At 31.3% G+C, this 20,557-nt stretch overlaps 2 protein-coding genes across 3 annotated transcripts in view; both read left to right on the forward strand.

Moving 5' to 3' along the window:
• Nucleotides 1–20,557, forward strand: part of LOC119604003 (UPF0047 protein YjbQ) — a 70,439-nt gene that overhangs the window by 16,217 nt on the left and 33,665 nt on the right. For both annotated transcript variants that reach the window (XM_037956316.1, XM_037956315.1), the window contains exon 2: nucleotides 5,397–6,749. In XM_037956316.1, the coding sequence (XP_037812244.1) occupies nucleotides 6,536–6,749 (214 nt within the window). In that variant the 5' untranslated portion in view covers nucleotides 5,397–6,535. The remainder of the gene's footprint in view (nucleotides 1–5,396; nucleotides 6,750–20,557) is intronic.
• On the forward strand, nucleotides 137–6,531 carry LOC119604004 (transcription factor RBF1-like). Its single transcript, XM_037956317.1, has 3 exons — nucleotides 137–179; nucleotides 6,030–6,469; nucleotides 6,517–6,531. Exons 1-3 carry the CDS (start codon nucleotides 137–139, stop codon nucleotides 6,529–6,531), a joined length of 498 nt encoding a protein of 165 aa, XP_037812245.1.

The raw sequence follows: 20,557 nt of genomic DNA on the forward strand, positions 1-20,557 counted from the left end.
TCTCGTACATTTAAATCTAGTTCATTTCCTTTTCTTAACACAGAACAACAACCAAAACAAAAACAACTATCAATTATGTATGTAAATCTGTAGCAACAGAAACATTCTCAGTTATACATCCGACAATTTACGAAATATGTATCAGCAGCAACAACAACAACAACAAGAACAACTACAAAGTAGTTTAGTTGTACAATATTATTTTTAAATACATATTTAAGTATATTTTCTACTTATAAGGAGAAATCAATAAACATTTTTTTGTAACAAATTTTATTTAAATGACATTTATAATTTACAACAAAAAGTACATTTGAAATTTACAAGAAATTGTAGTAAAAAATGGTAGAAATATGTAAAAAATACAACAAATTACGCAAATTGCCAAGTGTAATAGAAGCAACAATAATAACAACGAAAATCGCCAACATTTGTTTGAACTCAATGTGTATTTAAATAAACACTAGTCAAGCAAACAAATGCAAGACACTTTTATACGAGGATTGTTTAAAAGTATGTGATTAAAAAATTTATTGATTACTCTGGAAGTTCTTAGGTAGATAGATAGATAGATAGATAGATAGATAGATAGATAGATAGATAGATAGATAGATAGATAGATAGATAGATAGATAGATAGATAGATAGATAGATAGATAGATAGATAGATAGATAGATAGATAGATAGATAGATAGATAGATAGATAGATAGATAGATAGATAGATAGATAGATAGATAGATAGATAGATAGATAGATAGATAGATAGATAGATAGATAGATAGATAGATAGATAGATAGATAGATAGATAGATAGATAGATAGATAGATAGATAGATAATAGATAGATAGATAGATAGATAGATAGATAGATAGATAGATAGATAGATAGATAGATAGATAGATAGATAGATAGATAGATAGATAGATAGATAGATAGATAGATAGATAGATAGATAGATAGATAGATAGATAGATAGATAGATAGATAGATAGATAGATAGATAGATAGATAGATAGATAGATAGATAGATAGATAGATAGATAGATAGATAGATAGATAGATAGATAGATAGATAGATAGATAGATAGATAGATAGATAGATAGATAGATAGATAGATAGATAGATAGATAGATAGATAGATAGATAGATAGATAGATAGATAGATAGATAGATAGATAGATAGATAGATAGATAGATAGATAGATAGATAGATAGAGATAGATAGATAGATAGATAGATAGATAGATAGATAGATAGATAGATAGATAGATAGATAGATAGATAGATAGATAGATAGATAGATAGATAGATAGATAGATAGATAGATAGATAGATAGATAGATAGATAGATAGATAGATAGATAGATAGATAGATAGATAGATAGATAGATAGATAGATAGATAGATAGATAGATAGATAGATCATAAAACATATTCTTCATTGTTATTTCTTTACAAATTTCTATTTTTTGTTTTAAAATAACTTAAGTCCATTTTGAGCTATTCCTCATAATCGAGACTTATCCAACTATCTTCCTTTCTTTTTTTATCAACACATGTACTGAAATTATTGCATAAAGAGAAGGTCGGACGTTTAATCGGTCTGTCGCTATGTCTGCACATGCATTTATGTCTACAAAAGTAACTAGAATTTTGAGTCAATGTAAATACTTTAAGATACTTATAAGCTTTGACTCTTAAACGACAACAAGAATATTTACTAATCGTAAACGATAAACCTTTATGTCTATTTCATGCTTCTACTTCTTCTTGTTTTTTGTTGTAGTTGTCATAGCTGCTCTTGCAATAGAAAACGATTTAAATTGTTTTTGCTTTTTATTGTTTCTTAATTGACAATTACAAATGTTTTAGTGGAGCAAGAAATTATACTACATAGTGATGACAATTAAGTGCTTTTTTCGTAATTATAGAAATGGAAATCTCTGGGAATTAATATTTGGTACTTTTTCGTTCTCCAATTGGTATTTTTTTAAGTTCTTTTTTCGTAATATTTCACGTAGAAACCGACAATCAGTTATATAGGAACCTGATGGAATGAAAATCTATAAGAGTGAACTTTTTAGTACTTTTTGTTCTTAAACTGGTACTTTTTTGAATGAATGAAAATTTATAAAAGGGAAGTTTCAGATACTTTTTAATAATATTCTATAGTCATGAATTATTGAACTTTGTAACATAAAGTGATAGGATCCCAATGAAATGAATATACATACATATGTATATAAGACTAAACTTTTTGGTACTTTTTCTTTCTTCAATTGGTACTTTTTGAATCTTTTTTTAATATTAGCTTCTTGATTAAAGGAAAATCTACAGAATGGGTTATGTTTATTTTATTTAATTACGATGAGGGTACCATTGTACACCGGGTAATGCTAGTTTATAGATAAAGTAATAACAACAATAGTGGTTGGCATGAACCAAAGTGAATTTTCACGTTTTTGTTTTATTATTACGATTTTTTCGTTCATTCAATCATTCGTTCGTTTTTTTTCTTGTCTTGCTTTCTTTTATAACATTGGTTGTGCTATTTGTATTAACGGCATGTTGCTGTTTATACATAAACATACAAATACAATCAAATACATACTTATAAGTATATATACATATGAAAACTAAGGATAACGATGTTTTTATGTGAATATGTGTGTGTGTTTGAATCCTTTTCGCTTAAATATAAAATTGTGAGTAATGTTAATGAAATATTTTGAACTATTTCAAACAGAAATAATACAACAACAAACTGCTACTGTTGTTTTAGAACTCAACTAACTCAGCAATAATATTTCAATTAACAATATTTTATAGATTATATAGATATATACATATATAGGGTCTAAACGAAATGATTCATTCATTTAATATTTTCTCTAATTTCTAATTCTATAATAACAGACTGTATGTTATTATGAGTGCAGGCAGAAAACTAAAATTAATATAAATAAGTTGTTTTTTATTGCAGCGAAATAACTTTTGATGTGAATGTTAAATCCTTCTTCGTTCTTTTTTTTCCTACATCTTACTATTTTCTCGTTTTTGAGCTAAATCGTTTTTATGTATTACATTTAAGAAGGATTTATGTTGTTGACATAAATTAGGATATTGCCTTATTAAACATTGCAACTTACTAAATCTATTTTTGTCAAAAATTAGGTTTAATAACTATTATTATACATATTCGTACTAATATAAAGGATGGTAATTGCAAATTTTAAGTAAAAATTTAAATTTGTAGTAAAAATTTAAATTTTTAGGGAAATTTTGAATTTTTAGTGAAATTTTGAATTTTTTTGAAATTTTTAGTTTATATGGTAAATTTTGAATTTTTAGTGAAATTTTGAATTTTTAGTGAATTTATAATTTTTAGTGATAATTTTAATTTTTTGTAAAATTTAGGTTTTTAGGGAAAATTTTTTTTTTTTTTTTTTGTGAAAATTTTAATTTTCAGAGAAAATTCGATTTTTTTTGTGAAAATTTTGAACTTTTAGTAAAAATTTGAGTTTATTGCAAAAAAGTTTTCAGACTATAGTTATAGACCAGACTATAGACCAGACTGTAGTCTATAGGCCAGACTGTAGTCTATAGACGAGACTGTAGTCTATAGACCAGACTGTAGTCTATAGACCAGACTGTAGTATATAGACCAGACTGTAGTCTATAGACCAAGTTTTAGACCAGACTATAGACCAGACTATGGACCAGACTATAGGCCAGACTATAGGTCAGACTATAGACGAGACTATAGACGAGACTATAGACCAGACTGTAGACCAGACTATAGACCAGACTGTAGACCAGACTATAGACCAGACTATAGACCAGACTATAGGCCAGACTATAGACCAGACTATAGACCAGACTATAGACCAGACTATAGACCAGACTATAGACCAGACTATAGACCAGACTATAGACCAGACTATAGACCAGACTATAGACCAGACTATAGACCAGACTATGGACCAGACTATGGACCAGACTATAGACCAGACTATGGACCAGACTATGGACCAGACTATGGACCAGACTATAGACCAGACTATAAAACAGATTATAGACCAGACTATAGACCGGATTATAGACCAGACTATAGACCAGACTATAGACCAGTCTATAGACCAGACTATAGTCTATAGACCAGACTATAGTCTATAGACCAGACTATAGTCTATAGACCAGACTATAGAACAGATTATAGACCAAACTATAGTCTATAGACCAGACTATAGTCTATACTTTATACTTTTAGACTTTAGTCTATAGTCCAGACTATAGTTTGTTGTCTTTTGTTACGTTAGACTAGGTCCAGACAAGTGTAAATTTTTAAGATTTGTATCTTTATTTCATTTTTATACCCTACACCCTTTTAGTGGTGAGGGTATATTGGGTTTGTGCTGATGTTTGTAACGCACAATAATATTGGTCCTATACCCACCTTAAAGTATACCAATCGGCTTAGAATGAGTCGATTTAGCTATGTCCGTCCGTCCATATAAACCTTGTAATGAAACTACAAGTCGTAATTTTGAAGATAATTCAATTTGGTACATGATCTTCTACTGTCCCAGGGACGAAGCCTATTGAAAATGGTTAAGATCGGTCCATTATTTCATCACTGAACCCCCGAATAGGCCTTTTAAGTTCATAACTATGTTTAATATACTCCTATCTCGATAAAAAGCTGTAAAACCAAGTTCTATACTAGACTTAATAACCCTCATGAATTTTATAATTATAGGGCCTAATTTGAACCTAGCCCTATAAAAAGCCCCCTTCAAAATTTGACTTAAATGTCCACAATTTTATTCAACAATAAATGGCTTAAGTATATCTGAGACAAGGTACAATTTAACTTAAAAGCTTTATTATGAAAACTAAATCACATTTTATTTTTGTAACAGGTGTAGGGTATTATATGGTCGGGCACGCCCGACTATAATTTCTTACTTGTTAATCTTTTCACTGTTCATTTTTCTATATTTAGTATAAACATTATTTATAAATTAGCAACAATGTATGAATGTGAGTAATAATAAATTTAAATAATTTTAAATTTTGACTGGGCGTATAATTTATATTTATTAATTTCTTGAACTCATTACGTATGCGTGCCGTATGAATACTTTATAATCATACTACTAGGCGTATAATTAATATAGAAAATGCAACAATTGAAACTTTTTAAAGTAAATAAATAAAAATTCCAAAAAATTTAAATACATATACAACTTAAACGTGACTTTTTTTAAATTTACATAACAAAATTTAGGTACATACATATATACATATGTAATTTTTTAATGCATATAAAATTCAGCTAATTTTTCTTTTTTAACAAAAACTGGTATTTTTTTTCTTTTGCCTATTGCAGGTGTTTGGTTTATATTCCCCTTAAGAATTGAAAAGAATGAAGGTTTTTTCAACATTTGACTTAAACTAAAGCAAGAATTATAAGCGAAAGGAACAAGAATACCTAACAACAACAACTACTACCACAGCAGCAATAACATTAGCAGCACACAAGCAAATTTAGTAACGTGAGCAGTGAGTGAATGGGAATACGAGCGAAGAAAAAGTGTGAAATAGCGCACAAAGAAAAATTCAAAAAATAAAAAAAATCCTAATAAAAAGAAAAATGCTGGTGCATTGAAAACAGAAAAATAAAGTTTAAGCAACGAAGCACAGGATATATTTCAAACCCCCCTCCTCTCCATATTAAAGCATACAACAACAGCAACAGAAAATCTTCTCCAACAAAAGCAACAATAAAAATTGGCAGAGTAATATAATCTCACGAATTAACAGTTCCATACATACAATTGAGGTGTAAATAGAGGAAAAAAAAATACCAAAGGAAAATAATTGAAAAGGGTGAGAATAGAAGAGTACGTAGTAAATTAGTTAAAAATAAACACAGAGAAACAAAAACAACTACAACTAAAAAGAGAGAGGCTTAAAGCAATTAAATACACAACAAAGTAAATTGCAATTAAAACGACACAAGACACGACGTCAACAAAACAAACAATACAACAAGCTACTGTTGCTGCCGCTGTTAGTGGATTACCAACAACTACAACATCATCATCTACAACTACACATCAACAAACATCACAACAACAGCAATCACAAAAAGCTTTAACTGCTGCCCACACTTATCCACAGCTTCAGCAACACCATCAACTACATTTACAATTAAATCCAACAACAGCGGCAGCAGCAGTAGCAGTAGCAGCAGCACCACCAACAACATCAGAAGCAGCAACAACATCAGCAACAGCAGCGGCGGCAGCAGCAGCCACTTCCTCCACCTCCATTACAGCTAAAACTTCAAAACCGCAGACAACAAGTGCAGCGACTACCAGCCGTAGTCGCCATAATCGACGTAGTAACAGTACCGGCATCACCACGAATCCACACGGTAAAAGCGGCGGTACCACAACGGCGTCTAACATTAAACAAAGCGCCAGTCGCAACAGCAACATACGCAGTTCTTCGTCCAATAGCACAATGGCCTCTTCCAATCATCGGGGCGGGGGTGGCGGCGGAGGAGGCGGTGGTGGCGGTGGTCCCTCCAGTTCAGGCTTACAAATTGGCTCAGCGTGGTTTCAGCGCAAAATCAATTTACGACCACAACATCGAGGTGTTCATTTAGTAACTGAAGAAATTCTAAGACAAATGCCTGAATTGGGACAATTTTCAGTGGGATTATGTCATGTGCAAAGTAAGTACAGAAGAGATTAAAAATGAAAATAAAATCTACAAGGTTTTTCCTCATTTTATTTTAACAAATATATACAAATGTTAGATTTCTTTGTTTATTAAAAAAAAAACAGTTTCCTTGTTCTTGAGCCAGAAAATTTTTGAGAAAAAAGGGAGAAGTAAAAGAGAAAAACAAATTTAAAAGCTTTGTTTGATGAAAACTTTATAGAACAATAGTTTTTTTCTTTTCAATTTATTTATTATTATTATTTTTTTGTGTGAAAATCTATGTTTATTTGTAGAAAAGAACATTTTCTTGTGATTAAAAATGTAAAAAAGAAATATTTTTATTTGTATGATTTTAATTTAAAATACCTAAACAGTGGTAAAAATAAAAAGATATTCTTATAAATTTTCATTCCATCGGATTCCAATAATTCAGAAAATCAAAAAAGTACTATTTCAATGATGATAATTTTCGTTCATTTAGTATGCTGCGCGTTTAATTGTGTGTTTGTATGTTCAATATTATACAAATTTCAAAAACCGCCAGTTGAAGAACAAAAAGTACCAAAAAATACACTCCTATAGATTTTCATTCCATCAGGATCCTATATATCAGATTACATGTTTCTTGGTTCAATAATCCATAATGTCAAAAAAGTACCATTTGAAGGAAGAAAAGTACCAAAAACTCCACTTTTTATAAATTATCATTTAAAAAATCAATAAGTACCAGTTGAAGAAAAAAAAAAAAGTACCAAAATACCTATAGATTTCCATTACATTAGGTTCCTATATATAAAAAAAGTACTAATTGAATGGCGTAAAAGTACCCTTTTATAGATTTGCATTCAATCAGTATGCTGCGTGTTTAGTTTTTACTTTCTACATTCGAAAAGTACCAGTTGAAGAACAAAAGGTACCAAAAAATTAACTCCTATAGATTTTCATTCCATCAGGATCCTATACTTATGTCTGATTTTATGTTTTTAGCTCCAATAATTCAGAAAATCAAAAAAATAACAATTGAAAGATAAACAAGTAAGAGTACTATATTCGGCTGTGCCGAATCTTATATACCCTTCACCATGATGTGTCAAAAAACAGTCAGTACGAATTTTATTGCAAAAAAATCAAAAAATACCAATTGTGTCCCATTTTATACGTTCTAACTTAATCCGTGCTCTTCATGCTTAATTTCATATTTCTAGGTTCAATATTATAGAAATTTCAAAAAGTACCTTTGTAAAACGAAAAAGTACCAAAAAGTCCCCTTTTATAGGTTCTTACTTAGTCAAGGCCCTACATGCTAAATTTCATGTTTCTAGGTTCAATATTATAGAAAATTCAAAAAGTACCTTTTGTAGAACGAAAAAGTACCAAAAAGTCACCTTTTATTTGTTCTGACCTAATTCGGGCTCAACATACTTAATTTCATGTTTCTAGGTTCAATATTATAGAAAATTAAAAAAGTACCTTATGTAGAACGAAAAAGTACCAAAAAGTCCCCTTTTATAGGTTCTTACCTAGTCAAGGCCCTACATGCTAAATTTCATGTTTCTAGGTTCAATATTATAGAAAATTCAAAAAGTACCTTTTGTAGAATGAAAAAGTACCAAAAAGTCCCCTTTTTTGTGCTCTGGCCTAATCCGGGCTCTACATATTTAATACCATGTTTCTAGGTTCAATATTATAGAAAATTCAAAGAGTACCTTTTGTATAACGAAAAAGTACCAAAAAATCCCTTTTTATAGGTTCTTACTTAGTCAAGGTCCTACATTCTAAATTTCATGTTTCTAGGTTCAATATTATAGAAAATTCAAAAAGTACCTTTTGTAGAACGAAAAAGTACCAAAAAGTGCCCTTTAATGTGTTCTCGCCTAATCCGGGCTCTACATATTTAATTTCATGTTTCTTGCCAATAACAACGTAACGTGATGTTCATTCTTTGCTTTGTGTTTATAAACAAGAATTACAATAACAAATAACAAAAAAAATTTACTGTTTGATACTGTGTTTTGTTTTTGTTTGTTTATTGTTTTGTATAAGCATGCACGAAAAAAGTAAATTTTTGATGAAATTTTCAGAGGTGGTCTCGGATTTTTACTCATATCTTCGTTATTTATGGGCCGATTGGGCTGATTTTAAATAGCGTTCTATTCGACCGTATTTCCGATAGAATTATTGAAAATTCGGATCTCGCAGATATCTGGGGTCTTCTGAAAACTGATTTCAACATACACACAGACAGACAGACGGACAGACGGACATGGCTAAATCGACTCCGTTATCTATAAGGATCCAGAATATATATACTTTATAGGGTCGGAAAATTATATTATAGAAATTACAAACGGAATGACAAACTTATATATACCCTTCTCACGAAGGTGAAGGGTATAAAAAGTACCAGAAAGTCCCCTTTTTATACATTTTCAATTATCGATATGCTGCGTGTTCAAAACGTACCAGTTAAAGAAAAAATAGTACCAACATTTTCTCTCTTATAGATGTTCATTCCCTCGGGTTCCTTTACATATGTATGATTTTATATTTTTGACTTCAATACTGCAGAAAAACAAAAAAGTACCAGAAACCTTTCCTACAGATTTTCATTCACTCAACGCTCTGAATGTTTAATTTTATGTTTTTAGGGTTCAATATTATAGAAAATTCAAAAAGTACTTTTTAAGAAAGAAAAAGTACCAAAAAATTCCTTCTTATAGATTCTTATTTAGTCCGGGATTTTCATATTTCAATATTATAGAAAACTAAAAAAGTATCAGTTAAGAACGAAAAAGTACCAAAAATAATTCTTGATACCTGAGTTAAAAATAACACCCCACTAGTATATATAATTTTTAAATACTCTACCATCCCTGCTTAATTTACCACACACACAAATTTCCATCTCTGATTTTGCTAATAACAAAACAATAACAACACTGAGCTTCATACGTAACGTATTGTTCTTGCTCTGTATTGTTTTTATAAACAAACAAACAAACTTAGTACAAGAACAGTATTTATCATATGTTGTTGTTGTTTTATCTGTTTGTCAAAACATGCACAAAAATTATGACATTTTCAGAGGTTGTCTTGGATTTTTGTTCATATCTCCGTTATTTATGAATCGATTTTGCTGATTTTAAATAGCAAGCTTTTCGAATGCTTGTCTGATAGAATTATTAAAGATTTGGATCCCGAAGATTACTGGGGTATACAGAAAATTCTTTCATTCAACAGATAGCTTAATCGACTCGAGTTTTAATAACAGATTTTCTCCTTTACATCTGGGATTTGAGATATCGGGTCCTGAAATTTGAAAAAAACGCATTTTTTTCCCTTTTTGTGACAACTATATTTATAAAATGTTGGATACCATCTGAAAGTCCATTCTGTCAACTTTAAAATAAAGGCTTAACATCTGACATATCTTCTTTATTCTTCGAGATATATATCTTTACCTAAATCTTTAAAACTCATGGTTGTGGTTGTGTCTTCATGGTAGGGGTAGGGTATTATGCTTTATAAATATTGTTTATAACGAACAGTAATATTGGATCCACACCTATCTAAGGAACTTCCAATCGACTATAAATCACTTTTTGATTCATCTTAACAATGTCTGTCCTTCCGTCACCAAACAGCAATTCTTAAAGTATTTTCATAGGAAAAATCAAGCTTCAGGTGTAGATAATTCGATGAAAAGAGAAGATATATCAGATGTTAAGCCTCTATTTTAAAGAAATTCTGAGATCAAATTGGGATTCAGCGCGTCTTAATCCTTTACAAAAGTATACTTTAGTCACGGGTTTAAAAATTTGTCAGTCTGTGTAGTACATGGAGCAGTTATAGATAAAGTGACTAAGATGGCCTAAAGACTGTTTCATATATATTTTTATATACTTTTCATTTTGTCAAGTATTTCTTCAAACAATCCCACTGTCCGATACATATCTTAAGCAAACTAATCAAAAACAATAGCAATATTTCTCTCATATTTAAAAGAAATCAATGACAACTGCAAAAAAGGTCTACAATTTGTATTTTCTTCTACCATTCCACCCTCATTTACCTTAAGAAATTAAAAACACATTTGACCTAATTTTATAGATAACCCAGCAAAAACATGGTAATGTATTGTATTTAATAACTTACATTTCAATGACTACTACATACCGCGTGCATTACCTAGATGTAGTCTAAAAATAACTTATAAATTATATTATATGTAAGTACTTACTTTTTAACAGTGACATTTTGTTTTTTTATACAAACGAAAAGAAGTTTTTTTTTTGTGAAAACAAAAACAAAACTACTTACTTAACTCTTTATATGCAGGTTGTAGTAAGTACTTACATAACTCCCTCTTTTTAAGCGAGAGTGGTAAGAACCGTTTTAAAATTATGACTTAAAATGCTTTTCATTGTAAGCTTTTGCTGGGAGTTTTCTAAATATTAACAACACATGATGATGAAAAATCTATCCAAAAAACCAAACAAAAAAACTCATAAAAAACGACTACAACCAAGAAAAAAATTAAATATTAATATTCTTTTCTAAGCAACACAAACAAATAATAAAAAAATTGCCATCAATCTCAAAATTTCCATAAAAGTTTAAATGAAGCACAAAAAAATAAGGCGCTAAAATATTTTATGTGACAAAAACATGATTTCCTCTACATATGTATATTTGTCTGTCTGTCTCTTTGTCAGTCTTTCATTAAGGCAGCTTCGGTTTACAATAATAATAAAATAATAAAAAAGTACCAGTTAAAGAACGAAAAAGTACCAACAAATGTTTTTAATACCCTTGAAGACCATTACCATATTTACTCTTAAAAAATATAAATTTTTTTCAAATTTTATCAAAATTATTCAACGAGTCCTAATAGATAGCTATTTAGCCATGTCAGTCTGTCTATATGCGTGTATGAATGTCGAAGTGAACAAGGTTCAAGGTTGTCTTTTTTAACCCAGAGGGTGAGATTTTGTAACGAATCCCCAACGACCCTTTGTGTATCTTACACGCAGGTGGCAATTTTTGCACATGGTTCTGCCGGTCCAAGTACAAACATTTTTCTCAAGTACTCGGGCTATCTAATCTCTGAACATTGTTGCCCCGTTGCTTTACTTTCGAGATTTAAAAACATCACTTCCGTTTACAACCACGCAGATGGAATTTCCTCTGTTTAATCGGCAACAGCACCTAGAGACATATTCGGTAGTTCGAAACACGAATCGATCAAATAAGCCGAGGGTTTTGTTGTTACTCACAGAGAAATCTGGTATGAACAGAGTTTTCCCTGAACATACCTGGACAAGGAAAGAAAATTTAATGGTATCACTTGTATAAGACACCTTTCATCCATCACCATTCAACCCAGTACACTTCTTATTCATTCTACACACTCACTTTAGGTATACAGGTGGGTACGATCCGTATACCCGTACATTCATCGCTTAGTCCCACAGTGACTCCTCTGTGGCGTATCTGTTGACATCGGGAACAGCACCGAAGTTATCCCAAATTTTAGATTTCACCGTGTATCAGTCCTCAAACTGACATTCTCTTCCCGCAAATTTGGGTTTAAACCAAAGCTACTACATGAATCCCGAAGGAACCTCAACCAACTGACTAGCCCGTACAAAGTACTGCGGACAACTGGCCACCCGTATTACCTGATTATGAGGTTCTCTGGTTCGACCTCATGTCAAATTATTTCAGGAAAGTCCGAGGATACAATTGATCGTCACTAGTTTATAGTCCCGGCAGGCTAAAGGTATTTGTAGCACCTCTACCTCCTGGGGATTGCAATCACACCAAGATTGGGCCTTTCATCAAGGTAACATGGCTCCGGGGGTGTATGTGTGTACATATGTTGAAATCAGTTTTCAGAAGACCTCAGATATCTACGAAATCCGCAGATACCTACGCATACGTAGGTCCTTTTGGTCTCTTTGTGTTACCAGTAAGTAGATTAAGAGAGAAAAATAGGAGAGAGGAAATTGTGAAAGTTGTGGTATATGACAGTGGAAGAAATACAAGAGATTAAGAGTTACAAGATAAGGGTAGAGATTAAGAAAGAGTGATTTAATTTAGAGAGGAAGAGTCTGAGACTCGAAGAGCTAGTGATCAGTGCATTTAGTGCAAACCAACCGCAATCCCTGATAAAAGCGATTAGATTATCCTGTTTAATTTCGGATAGCTCTGAGCTGTCCTCCGTCGTCCCAGAAATCGGAGTCGGTTGTCCCCCAATGCAGGACAGTGATATGATGTTCAATTGATTGTTCTTCTTTCTCATCTTGACAGCTTCTACAGTAGTCATTGTGAGGTATTCCAAATCTCATGGCTTGTATACCAAATTTACAATGCACTGTGATGGCAGCTATCATTTTCCTGAGTTGGGATCGGCTTTGTTTCAGAAAATGATCCGTGTTCTCCTTACCAAGTTTTGGCCATATCTTTCTCGTTTGAATACAAATTGGTTCTTTTTTCCATCTTGACTGGCAGTGTTCATAGAGTTCTTTTTCATACTCCTATCGGAGTAACGCAGAAATGTTCCGCGTCGGGCAATAGGAAAATTGTGTCTAGGAAATTAAGCAGGGATGGGGAAAAACTTTTTAAATTTTAAAACTTTGGTACCAAGGACTACTTTCTGGTACTTTTTTGTTCTTTAACTGGGACTTTTTGAGTAGAGCATGTAGAGCCCGCAGTAAATGAGAACCTAGAAAAGAGGACATTTTCGTTCTTCAATAATATTGAAGCTAGAAGCATAAAATTAAACATTCAGAGTCCTGAGTGAATGAAAGTATTTTTGGGAAGTATTTTAAATACTTTTTCGTTCTTCAATTGGTACTTTTTGAAACATGATGTCAGACATATAGCATACTGATGGAATGAAACCCTAATATATATATAAGATATGTATATATAGATTAGGGTAAGGCTTTTTGACTGCCAGACGTCTACCATATTTAGTTATTAATTTATTTATTTCAATATATAAAAGTTATTGAGTTTTTTTTCACTTTTAAAAACATATTAGCGAGTTGAACTACTCAGACCATAATTATTATTCCTATAAAAAAAAACATTCATATACGAATGTGTTTCTTTTTTTTCAATAACCACTTTTCTCTATTGTACTTACTTGTAGGCAGTTTTAGTTGAATTTATTTCTACAAAAATTTAACTTATTTTATTGTTTTTATTGTCTATTTTAGTGTGTCATGATTTGAAAATGTTATACGAACGATTGTTCTATTATTTTATATATCATTCATTCCATTCATTTCATTCCATTTTCAGTTTATTTATTATTGTTATTTTTGTTGTGTAGTTGTTGTTATTGTTGGATTTTTATTGTCAGTAAATCGATATTATATGAATGTTTATAAATTTTACGTAGAGATGATATTGTATATTGTTGGTGTGTTTGTGATATATCACAAAATGTTTGTATATATGTATGTCTATATATATGTACATACAACTATGATTTGTGTTTGTCAGGTAATATGATTTGTATTTTGTTCCAAAAGTGACATTCATTCCGTTATAACACTATTTCAATTGCAATGAAATCAATTTACTTAATTATTTATAAAAATCCGTTTTATAAATAAAAAAAATATTTTTTTTTTTTTGTGAAAAATCGCATTTTTGATAAAAAAATCAAATTTTTGGTAATAAATCGGACATCAAAATTTGGATTTTTAGTAATTATTTTTTCGACAAAATCTAGATTTTTGATGAAAAATTGGATCTTTTACTAAAAATAAGATTTATTGCAGCCAAGAACCCTTGAGAATTTACCCAGAGCTGGACAAAGTCCCCACCAAAAAAGGGGCGGTTATATTGCGTCCACGCCCATTTTGTATGTTAGAGCTAATTCGGGTATTCTTGAGAACAATCTTTTGCAGTCTTTTGTCTAGTCTATAGTCTAGTCTATAGTCTTGTCTATAGTCTAGTCTATAGTCTAGTCTATAGTCTAGTCTAGTCTAGTCTATAGTCTAGTCTATAGTCTAGTCTATAGTCTAGTCTATAGTCTAGTCTATAGTCTAGTCTATAGTCTAGTCTATAGTCTAGTCTATAGTCTAGTCTATAGTCTAGTATATAATCTAGTCTATAGTCTAGTCTATAGTATAGTCTATAGTCTAGTCTATAGTCTAGTCTATAGTCTAGTCTATAGTCTAGTCTATAGTCTAGTCTATAGTCTAGTCTATAGTCTAGTCTATAGTCTAGTCTATAGTCTAGTCTATAGTCTAGTCTATAGTCTAGTCTATAGTCTAGTCTATAGTCTAGTCTATAGTCTAGTCTATAGTCTAGTCTATAGTCTAGTCTATAGTCTAGTCTATAGTCTAGTCTATAGTCTAGTCTATAGTCTAGTCTATAGTCTAGTCTATAGTGTCTAGTCTATAGTCTAGTCTATAGTCTAGTCTTATAGTCTAGTCTATAGTCTAGTCTATAGTCTAGTCTATAGTCTAGTCTATAGTCTAGTCTATAGTCTAGTCTTATAGTCCTAGTCTATAGCGTAGTCTATAGTCCTAGTCTATAGTCTAGTCTATAGTCTAGTCTATAGTCTAGTCTATAGTCTAGTCTATAGTCTAGTCTATAGTCTATCTATAGTCTAGTCTATAGTCTAGTCTATAGTCTAGTCTATAGTCTAGTCTATAGTCTAGTCTATAGTCTAGTCTATAGTCAGTCTAGAGTCTAGTCTAGTCTATAACTAGTCTATAGTCTAGTCTATATTCCGAGTCTATAGTCTAGTCTATAGTCTAGTCTATAGTCTAGTCTATAGTCTAGTCTATATCTATTCTAGGCTAGTCTATAGTCTAGTCTATAGTCATAGTCTATAGTCTAGTCTATAGTCTAGTCTATAGTCTAGTCTATAGTCTAGTCTATAGTCTAGTCTATAGTCTATCTATAGTCTAGTCTATAGTCTATAGTCTAGTCTAAGTCTAGTCTATAGTCTAGTCTATAGTCTAGTCTATAGTCTAGTCTATAGTCTAGTCTATAGTCTAGTCTATAGTCTAGTCTATAGTCTAGTCTATAGTCTAGTCTATAGTCTAGTCTATAGTCTAGTCTATAGTCTAGTCTATAGTCTAGTCTATAGTCTAGTCTATAGTCTAGTCTATAGTCTAGTCTATAGTCTAGTCTATAGTCTAGTCTATAGTCTAGTCTACAGTCTAGTCTATAGTCTAGTCTATAGTCTAGTCTATAGTCTAGTCTATAGTCTAGTCTATAGTCTAGTCTATAGTCTAGTCTATAGTCTAGTCTATAGTCTAGTCTATAGTCTAGTCTATAGTCTAGTCTATAGTCTAGTCTATAGTCTATCTATAGTCTAGTCTATAGTCTAGTCTATAGTCTAGTCTATAGTCTAGTCTATAGTCTAGTCTATAGTCTAGTCTATAGTCTAGTCTATAGTCTAGTCTATAGTCTAGTCTATAGTCTAGTCTATAGTCTAGTCTATAGTCTAGTCTATAGTCTAGTCTATAGTCTAGTCTAGTCTATCTAGTCTAGTCTATAGTCTAGTCTATAGTCTAGTCTATAGTCTAGTCTATAGTCTAGTCTATAGTCTAGTCTATAGTCTAGTCTATAGTCTAGTCTATAGTCTAGTCTATAGTCTAGTCTATAGTCTAGTCTATAATCTAGTCTATAATCTAGTCTATAGTCTAGTCTATAGTCTAGTCTATAGTCTAGTCTATAGTCTAGTCTATAGTCTAGTCTATAGTCTAGTCTATAGTCTAGTCTATAGTCTAGTCTATAGTCTAGTCTATAGTCTAGTCTATAGTCTAGTCTATAGTCTAGTCTATAGTCTAGTCTATAGTCTAGTCCATAGTCTAGTCCATAGTCTAGTCCATAGTCTAGTCCATAGTCTAGTCCATAGTCTAGTCCATAGTCTAGTCCATAGTCTAGTCCATAGTCTAGTCCATAGTCTAGTCCATAGTCTAGTCATAGTCTAGTCTATACTAGACTAGCCCATATTGATAGAAAATTATAGCCTTGAAATCACCCAAACAGATATTTTCAGAATTCAGTTAGAAGCACCTTACTTTTTGCTGATTTCTACCTTATATTTTGGAAATGGTGTATTATTGCCAATATAACTAATAAAATTAAATTTAGATATTTGCTGTCATATATTATGTCATAGCGCACTATGGGAAGTGAATTGCAAATTTTTTTTACAATAAAGTTAAAATTTTAAAATATGCATTAAAAGACAAAAATAAAATAAAAACTTTTTTAAGATTCTAATAAAATTTAATCACGTTCTATAGAAACTTACCACCTAGTTAGTTACATACAAAATCATACCTACACTCATCATTAATTTAAAAATCAACCCTTCATAATGCATAAGAGTAGCGTAAAGAAAACAAAAACAACAACACGACAACTAAGGAATTGTGTGATGCAGTCAGTCCTCAGTACGAGTTGAATTGTTGGTTATAAAATGGAAACCGGATGTTGATGTTGAAACATGCTGGGAATTGTGAGTTGCATGTAGAGCAAGCTACTGCTGCTACGGCAGCTGTAATTTAAATTCTTATGCTATTTACAATGCATTTGCTTTGGTTGCTGACAACCAACCAAATGTCTTAATGTAGTTGTAATATAACAAAAACAAACTTTTTTACATAATATTCCTTTATTTTTTTGGCCTATAAGGTACCTTAAAATATAGAAGTTGCTTTAGTTTGTTCTTAATTTTTTTCTTTCGCCAAAAACTTTAAATTGTAAAAAATTGTATTTGATAATTTTTCTAGACGAGTGTATTCTATTGCAAGTTTTTTAAAACAAAATGTAAAAATGTTTATTTCTTGTTTGTTTCGTATTACTTTAAGCAATTGTTTTGTATATCTTTCTGAAAAAAACAATGTAATTTGAATAAAGTTAAAGTGATTTGTCAAATGTTTTAAGTTAAATTCTCAAACCTAAAGAGTATGAATCTCATAGTCTAGACTATAGTCTAGTCTATAGTCTAGTCTATAGTCTAGTCTATAGTCTAGTCTATAGTCTAGCCTATAGTCTAGTCTAGTCTAGTGTATAGTCTAGTCTATAGTCTAGTGTATAGTCTAGTCTATAGTCTAGTCTATAGTCTAGTCTATAGCCTAGTCTATAGTCTAGTCTATAGTCTAGCCTATAGTCTAGTCTATAGTCTAGTCTATAGTATAGTCTAGTCTATAGTATAGTCTAGTCTATAGTCTAGTCTATAGTATAGTCTAGTCTATAGTATAGTCTAGTCTATAGTCTAGTCTATAGTCTAGTCTATAGTCTAGTCTATAGTCTAGTCTATAGTCTAGTCTATAGTCTAGTCTATAGTCTAGTCTATAGTCTAGTCTATAGTCTAGTCTATAGTCTAGTCTATAGTCTAGTCTATAGTCTAATCTATAGTCTAGTCTATAGTCTAGTCTACAGTCTAGTCTATAGTCTAGTCTATAGTCTAGTCTATAGCCTAGTCTATAGTCTAGTCTACAGTCTAGTCTATAGTCTAGTCTACAGTCTTGTCTATAGTCTAGTCTATAGTCTAGTCTATAGTCTAGTCTATAGTTTAGTCTATAGTCTAGTCTATAGTCTAGTCTATAGTCTAGTCTATAGTCTAGTCTATAGTCTAGTCTATAGTCTAGTCTATAGTCTAGTCTATAGTCTAGTCTATAGTCTAGTCTATAGTCTAGTCTATAGTCTAGTCTATAGTCTAGTCTATAGTCTAGTCTATAGTCTAGTCTATAGTCTAGTCTATAGTCTAGTCTATAGTCTAGTCTATAGTCTAGTCTATAGTCTAGTCTATAGTCTAGTCTATAGTCTATAGTCTAGTCTACAGTCTAGTCTATAGTCTAGACTATAGTCTAGTCTACAGTCTAGTCTATAGTCTAGCCTATAGTCTAGTCTATAGTCTAGTCTATAATTTAGTCTATAGTCTAGTCTATAGTCCTAGTCTATAGTCTAGTCTATAGTCTAGTCTATAGTCTAATCTATAGTCTAATCTATAGTCTAGTCTAGTAGTCTAGTCTATAGTCTAGTCTATAGTCTACTATAGTCTAGTCTATAGTCTAGTCTAGTCTATAGTCTAGTCTATAGTCTAGTCTATAGTCTAGTCTATAGTCTAGTCTATAGTCTAGTCTATAGTCTAGTCTATAGTCTAGTCTATAGTCTAGTCTATAGTCTAGTCTATAGTCTAGTCTATAGTCTAGTCTATAGTCTAGTCTATAGTCTAGTCTATAGTCTAGTCTATAGTCTAGTCTATAGTCTAGTCTATAGTCTAGTCTATAGTCTAGTCTATAGTCTAGTCTATAGTCTAGTCTATAGTCTAGTCTATAGTCTAGTCTATAGTCTAGTCTATAGTCTAGTCTATAGTCTAGTCTATAGTCTAGTCTATAGTCTAGTCTATAGTCTAGTCTATAGTCTAGTCTATAGTCTAGTCTATAGTCTAGTCTATAGTCTAGTCTATAGTCTAGTCTATAGTCTAGTCTATAGTCTAGTCTATAGTCTAGTCTATAGTCTAGTCTATAGTCTAGTCTATAGTCTAGTCTATAGTCTAGTCTATAGTCTAGTCTATAGTCTAGTCTATAGTCTAGTCTATAGTCTAGCCTATAGTCTAGTCTATAGTCTAGTCTATAGTATAGTCTAGTCTATAGTATAGTCTAGTCTATAGTCTAGTCTATAGTATAGTCTAGTCTATAGTATAGTCTAGTCTATAGTCTAGTCTATAGTATAGTCTAGTCTATAGTCTAGTCTATAGTCTAGTCTATAGTCTAGTCTATAGTCTAGTCTATAGTCTAGTCTACAGTCTAGTCTATAGTCTAGTCTATAGTCTAGTCTATAGCCTAGTCTATAGCCTAGTCTATAGTCTAGTCTACAGTCTAGTCTATAGTCTAGTCTACAGTCTTGTCTATAGTCTAGTCTGTAGTCTAGTCTATAGTCTAGTCTATAGTTTAGTCTATAGTCTAGTCTATAGTCTAGTCTATAGTCTAGTCTATAGTCTAGTCTATAGTCTAGTCTATAGTCTAGTCTATAGTCTAGTCTATAGTCTAGTCTATAGTCTAGTCTATAGTCTAGTCTATAGTCTAGTCTATAGTCTAGTCTATAGTCTAGTCTATAGTCTAGTCTATAGTCTAGTCTATAGTCTAGTCTATAGTCTAGTCTATAGTCCTAGCTATAGTCTAGTCTATAGTCTAGTCTATAGTCTATCTATAGTCTAGCTATAGTCGAGTCTATAGTCTAGTCTATAGTCTAGTCTATAGTCTAGTCTATAGGTCCTAGTCTATAGTCTAGTCTATAGTCTAGTCTATAGTCTAGTCTATAGTCCTAGTCTATAGTTCTAGTCTATAGTCTAGTCTATAGTCTAGTCTATAGTCTAGTCTATAGTCTAGTCTATAGTCTAGTCTATAGTCTAGTCCTATAGTCTAGTCTATAGTCTAGTCTATAGTCTAGTCTATAGTCTAGTCTATAGTCTAGTCTATAGTCTAGTCTATAGTCTAGTCTATAGTCTAGTCTATAGTCTAGTCTATAGTCTGTCTATAGTCTAGTCTATAGTCTAGTCTATAGTCTAGTCTAAGTCTAGTCTATAGTCTAGTCTATAGTCTAGTCTATAGTCTAGTCTATAGTCTAGTCTATAGTCTAGTCTATAGTCTATAGTCTAGTCTACAGTCTAGTGTCTATAGTCTAGACTATAGTCTAGTCTACAGTCTAGTCTATAGTCTAGCCTATAGTCTAGTCTATAGTCTAGTCTATAATTTAGTCTATAGTCTAGTCTATAGTCTAGTCTATAGTCTAGTCTATAGTCTAATCTATAGTCTAATCTATAGTCTAATC

Source organism: Lucilia sericata, unplaced genomic scaffold (assembly GCF_015586225.1).
Source record: "Lucilia sericata isolate MDLA Ls3-8-SP2 unplaced genomic scaffold, ASM1558622v1 Contig000351F_arrow, whole genome shotgun sequence".
Taxonomy (NCBI): Eukaryota; Metazoa; Arthropoda; class Insecta; order Diptera; family Calliphoridae; genus Lucilia; species Lucilia sericata.

Coding starts and splice junctions, on each gene's coding strand:
- LOC119604004 (XM_037956317.1), top strand. CDS start 137: ATGTATCAGCAGCAACAACAACAACAACAAGAACAACTACAAA. Junction 180..6,029: donor ACAACAAGAACAACTACAAA/GTAGTTTAGTTG, acceptor AAACGACACAAG/ACACGACGTCAACAAAACAA.